We start from the raw sequence: 6,000 nt of genomic DNA on the forward strand, positions 1-6,000 counted from the left end.
AGGTTCTGTTTTGCAGGTAGTATGCTTCAGGATATTGCTATTTACTCCTTAAAGCCCTTGATAATAAAGGAATAGGCTATTTAGGCTTTCTGTGACATGAGTGTCATTCAAAAAGGTGTACCCAAGCTAACCTCTAGGCTAACTCACTGTACATAGCTGCTATAATACACAAGTCACTCTGGGATAGCTGCCCAAATATTTAATCAGCCTTTTGGACAGGTTTCACACCCTACACTAAAGTCAGTGATACCATTGCTACACAGATAGCAAGTTTCCAGACTAGCTTATTTTAAATGGGCGCAGGTACAAGCTGCATACTGTTCAGTGCAAGGACAAAAGCCACCAAAAATTCCTCTCGAGGATCTTGTTCTGGTAAAATTAATGGAAAATAGAAACTTAAAGGGTGTAAAAACCTAACACTTTGACTGAATCCAGCTCATAAATCAACTGTATATATAGATACAGAATTGTAGCAATGGGGCAGCATCTGGGATATAGCTCATCTGAACAAAATGGACACAGGGGTAATCTGCAGAAGTGGCACTTATCTGACTGCCAGGCCCTCTTATTTTTGTTGGTACTTCAGGAAGGAACGGACCCTCAAGCTGCTTAGGAGCAATGTGAGATCAGATGAGGGAAAGGGATGCTTGATCAAAGAGCCCCTGGGAATAAGAGCAGTGAGGGTAGTCTCAAGTTATGAACATACCTTTTGCCATCAAACAGGATCGAGCCAGGGGTCAGTTCAATCACTGCTCCTTCCAGCTTCATGATGACGTGAGTGATCACAGTAGCATTTTCCACCATTGTACGCCTAATCTGGACATTGAAGTCCTCATAGGGAGATTTGCAGTTTGATGCAAAGATGTAATTGCAGACCCCAGGGAAGTAAAAGATGTCCCCGTCAAAGGTCTTGTAGTGGAAGTTACCCCATGTGCTGCACACACGGCCATTGTGAGAGGGGTTGCCAGCTGTGGATTCAAAATAAGCAGTAAGAATTTTCTGTAATTTGCTGTAGATACCCTCCCTTTAGTTGCTTTTCCCCTTTCTTTCACTAGCCTCTGTTCAAAAAGCCCATCTTCTGTTTTCCTACTTGTCAAGCTATTTGTTTATTGATCTGTTATTTATTTACTTCAGTTGTCTTCTGTGTTTAATCTGTTTTGCATAGGGATATAGGGCCTAAGATCAAAAGAGACCTCCTAGGCCATTATGTCCGATGCTCTGGTTCTGCTGACAGCCATATACTATAAATCCTCTCCTAAATTTATGAACTTCTAAAGTTTCACCATAAAACCACTTCAAAGTTAGTTTAAAACTAGCTGGTACTCCTACTAGGGAAGGCCACTCATAGCCGCACCCTTTGAATGGCTGGAAGACTTTTGCCAGCATCTTCCAAAACTTATTCCTGTCTCATGTATGCCTGGTTGTTCTTGTGCCAGTATTACACTTTGAAGGGGTTCCACCTCCCTGTTCCTCCCTGCACCCATTATAGAAATCACTATCTCTCCTATAGGATAGATAGGTTCTCCTGTCTCCCTGATTATCCTCACAGTCCCTCTCTGCACCTCTTCCAGATTTACACTTACCTTGCTTGAACATGGCTAGTCAGAATTGTACTCTATACCCTAGATGAGGGGGTCTCACCAGTGCCTTGAACACATTAATATTTCCCTCTCTTTACTGGAAATATTGTGCATGATTTATCCCAGTATTATTTTTATATATATATTAAAAATATAAAACTTTTTGAAAATTTTTTTTTCAACAGCTGCATCATATTAACAAAATGCAGGCTGAGTACTGAAGTCATGTTTAGATTATCCTTGTTACCTGAGAAACCGACTAGTTTCCTTGTTCATTTTTTATTCTATGATGCTAAAGGATCTTACACAATTTATTAATCTCTTTAGTCTCTCCATGCTCTACCTGTGTGACCAACAAGATCACAGATATCTGAGCTGTGACATTTGTTTAACTTACCCTTTACTTTCAGTGTGTTTGGAAAAGGTGGAATGATTTTCACTTGGGATTTCGAAGCTGGTGGAAAATCTAAGGAGGAAAAAATTATCAAGTTTAGTCTTAATAGAAGTCCTAAAAAATGAATAGAGATTGCCTAGTCTCTTTAGTGATTAACATTTCCTCCTACTAGTTACAAGCCAGGGGGTAGCTTCCACAAGGTTTTATTGGTGATTTTTACACAGTGTTTTGTGGTTTGTCTGTCTATATATTTCACTAAGGCCAGATCCCAAAGACCATGCTCTTTGGCTGTAGTACTTTCTTCCATTATTTGTTCAAGACTCCCATCTGATGCTGGCCCAGGTGTTCTGAACTCAAAAGGAGCAATGTGATCCTTAGAGCACAGTGTTGTAATAGCAATGCAGAAAAAGCAGTGCTAATGTCTATGCCTGAATCTTTGCCTCTCAGTACGCTTAGAAGAAGTTACTGAAGAATATTAGAAGCTGAGGATGAGAAACAGGAACTGCTTTTTTTCTGAAACTCATATCTTTCTTTGTGTCGAGATACGTACTTTTGCACAGCTAACTCTAAGCAGACTTTTTTTTAAGAAGCAGTTTAACTTCTGTGAAACTTCAGTCATGTGCTTTTCTCACAGAGACTTCTATTGGTACGATCCAGCCCTAAATTTTCCATGTCCAAATCCAATGTTTTCTCTTTGGATCCAGCAATGAAAGGAATAGAGTACTTAGAGAACCTGTAATGTGATGTTCTTAACATGAGAGTCTGAGGAATTGATTGTCCCTTGAAAGTATCCAAATTGTAGAATTTTATGACTTCCAAACTGTAGATTGTACTATATCAACCATTGACTTCTGCATTTAGGCCGAAAAACATCACTAAGACAAATATATGTTTTAGAAAGACAATCTCATTTAGTCTTGATACAAGGATTTTAATGGAAAGCACACATACTACCTTCCTTGACAATCTGTTCCAATTATTAAATAATTTGTGGTACACTTCCAGTTTGGGTTTATCACTATTTTAATTGCCAGCTCGTGACCTCACAAATTGCAGATTGCAGGGCAGGCTTAGTGATTAATTGTTTCAGCCTGTTATCACTAATATGCCAATCAGCATTGTATCCTTCCACCCTTATTTTGCTCTGTACAGTAATGGTGTTTGTTCTGTACAGTTAAGTGTCATGCATGATCATGTAGTGTTTAATTTTTGTGATGTTTAATGTACTTACAGTTTTCTTATTCTCTTTGTGAGTGATGCAGTCATCTTGACACAGCATAAAAGATGTGTCTTTTATTACCTACTATCAAGTACCTTGGTGATATGTATGTATACACACACCTCTTCTGAAAATACACTTTTAGATAAAAGGTATGTACCTTTCATGACGTTAAAGATTAGATAACTGTATCGTATCGGAAGACCAGATCCACTGGGCCAGAACTCAGAGGAAGTTCTCCAGTTTAGAGCAGTCAGAGATTGGCTAGGAATTGGATATATTGTACAGAGGATTTCTCTCTCCTTTTTTTTTTTTTTCTTTTGGGGGGGGGGGATGCAGGGGAAGAAGGGAAATTATGTTCTAGCTAGGAATAAGCAATCGTATTATTTATCAATTTAATTGGGGACAAAATCTTAGAAATCGATCAGCAGAAAGATACTTACAATTTTGTCGCTGCAGGATGGATGGAGAAGCATAGTTTGATTTTGTTTGTTGTTCATAATCCTGGGCTTGAACTGCATCAAGAAGAGTGGAGGAGGAAAATGTTAATGTCTAATTTTCTTGAGTTCCCTCATCATTTCTCAATTATATCTGTTTAAACATGCAACAGTCAGTATATCAAAAATCAGCAAAGTTATGTTCATGTGGAGAAGGTCAGATTTGCATCAGGACCTGGGTTATATTCAACCATGATGGCCATATACCACTCCTTCACTTTTTTTTTTTTTTTTTTCCTAATAAATTACTGCAGGGAAGCCATCATAAACATGCCTGTGATAATTAGAGCAGATCCTTATTCTGTTATTGTCACAGTACTCCTGGATGTCCTTATAACCTTTTCAGATGAAGAACTTCATTTTCTTAATTTTTATGATCACTGTGTGCTTTAAGCATTAGTAAAACCCTTTGTCTAGCCAGAGGGCTTTAAAAATATGTCCCTTTTGTACAGGAAGAATTAATTTGAGAGTTAGAGGACTGATCTTTGTCCTCTCTTACTGAAAGCCAAAGTTACTCCATCTTTTACAGTTTCAAGCACTTTTTGTAATAAGCAGCAGAAGGAAAATAAATGTACAGAAATAAATAGGTCTTTCCAATAAATACATTTGTGACTTGATTTTGCCCCAAAGCAAAACATTTTTTCCCAGCAAAGAAACCATTTTTCATTCCATTCCACTGCAGCATCAGAATAGGAATACACACAAAATCTGCAGGGGCCAGAGGGGTTTTTAATGTGCTGTTTAGTGAGAGTTTGTCAGAGGGCAGGTTGCAGGGGAGGCTATGCTGGCCAGAGAAAACCAAAAAGGCAGGCTTACCCTCTGCTGCATCCCACACCAAGGGCAGTTAGTGGGTAGCACTGCTAAAGCAGCTAATGCTGAAAGCAGAGCTGCAGGGAGCTCCCTAAATCCCTTCCTTTTTTGCACCAGCGGAGTGTCTGCAGCTGGTATTGGAAGGACACATTGTGCCCATTTTTAAGCTATGAACCATTCAGTGCTTCTGGGCTCCTCTCCTCCACTGCCTAGCCTCAGAGAGCTTTCTGCTTGTCTCTCCTTGCACTGTATGATTCCAACACTCTCCCTCATGCCACATGCATTACAGACCCTCATTTCCATTGCATGGTGTGGTAATGCTACAGCTAGTCTTTTGATGGGCTCTTCTTTGACACTACCACTTTTTAACATGTTAGTGTGGAATTACCTGGAAGTACGGAAAAAGTAAAATAATACAATAGGATCTGTGTCTGAGATCAAAATGCACTAAAACCTAGCATTGTTGTTACCTTAAACTTTAAGGGAAATTAACAGGTGAAGGATACATAAAAAAGATTTCCAGTTATCTGTGGGTATTAAGTGCCCTCTTAGAATATTTAAGGCAACTTTATTTGTTTTCACCCCATCAAAAAACAACCCTGTGTTCTAAGCTTTTATGCAACCTCCTGTGCAAGAACAGATGAACTTTTAAAATCTGTTGTCCAATGCTTTTCAAGCAAAATCCCTCCTTTTTTCAATACTGTATCATCAGCTGATAAAACAAACAAAATCTTTAATAATGCATGCAGACAGACTCCACCGATTTCTTTCTTCCTAAAGCCACTTCTGCACCTTTTGGTTTGTGCATTTAGAAATTCTGTACCACCTTGAAGTGGACATCAAAAGCTAAATGCATATCTTGAAGCATTTTGGTAGAAATGGGGGTTCCACTGAATTCAGTGGAGCTATTCCAGATTTCAGCTGGAGAAGATAGGATGAGAGCATGGACTACAATATAAATTTTCCAGACAGTTAATTTGCTCTTCTTAGGAAGGAAAGTATTTGTAACAGAAAAGAAAATCTTGCATAAAGGTAACAGGTTCGTTAACTTCACAAAGCCAAGAAAAAAATGTTTCAAAATCCGAAGCAAGTTATAAATTCTTTAAAACAGTAAAAACGCCAAGCAAGTGAATCTTCCTACCTTTGATCTGTATGAAGGCAAGTGCTAGTACTAATATCCATAGTGGTATTCGTGTCCCACCACCTGTGCCCATCTTCTGGAAGTCCGGTAGGAACTACCGAACAACCTGCCTCTGAGGAAATACCTGTCTGCTCCTGAGTCTTATATAGTGAGAGAGTAGGTTTTGGCTCGGTTCCCAGATTGTTTCACAAGGTTTTTAAAAGGTGGGGCTTCAGACATTTTAGTTTTCCTTTGCAGGTACACAGGTAAATAGAGGATGCTCCTACTTTCCCTAAGGTGTTTGCACTCTAGGAGGAGTCTTCTTTCTACAGGTCTTTTTGATGAAATGTCAAGAAGTGAGCAGGAAGAATTTTTACTCA

At 39.0% G+C, this 6,000-nt stretch overlaps 1 protein-coding gene across 1 annotated transcript in view; it reads right to left on the reverse strand.

Annotated features, from left to right (window-relative positions):
- MUC5AC (mucin 5AC, oligomeric mucus/gel-forming) overlaps nucleotides 1–5,714 on the reverse strand; it is a 52,294-nt gene extending 46,580 nt beyond the window's left edge. Inside the window, exons 1-4 of the mRNA XM_074841878.1 lie at nucleotides 5,642–5,714; nucleotides 3,637–3,708; nucleotides 1,978–2,046; nucleotides 707–968 (exon numbers count right to left, since the gene is read on the reverse strand). Of these exons, the coding sequence (XP_074697979.1) occupies nucleotides 707–968; nucleotides 1,978–2,046; nucleotides 3,637–3,708; nucleotides 5,642–5,714 (476 nt within the window). The remainder of the gene's footprint in view (nucleotides 1–706; nucleotides 969–1,977; nucleotides 2,047–3,636; nucleotides 3,709–5,641) is intronic.
- Nucleotides 5,715–6,000: the final 286 nt, after the last annotated feature.

The sequence above is a fragment of the Strix aluco genome, chromosome 16 (genome assembly GCF_031877795.1).
Source record: "Strix aluco isolate bStrAlu1 chromosome 16, bStrAlu1.hap1, whole genome shotgun sequence".
Lineage (NCBI taxonomy): Eukaryota > Metazoa > Chordata > Aves > Strigiformes > Strigidae > Strix > Strix aluco.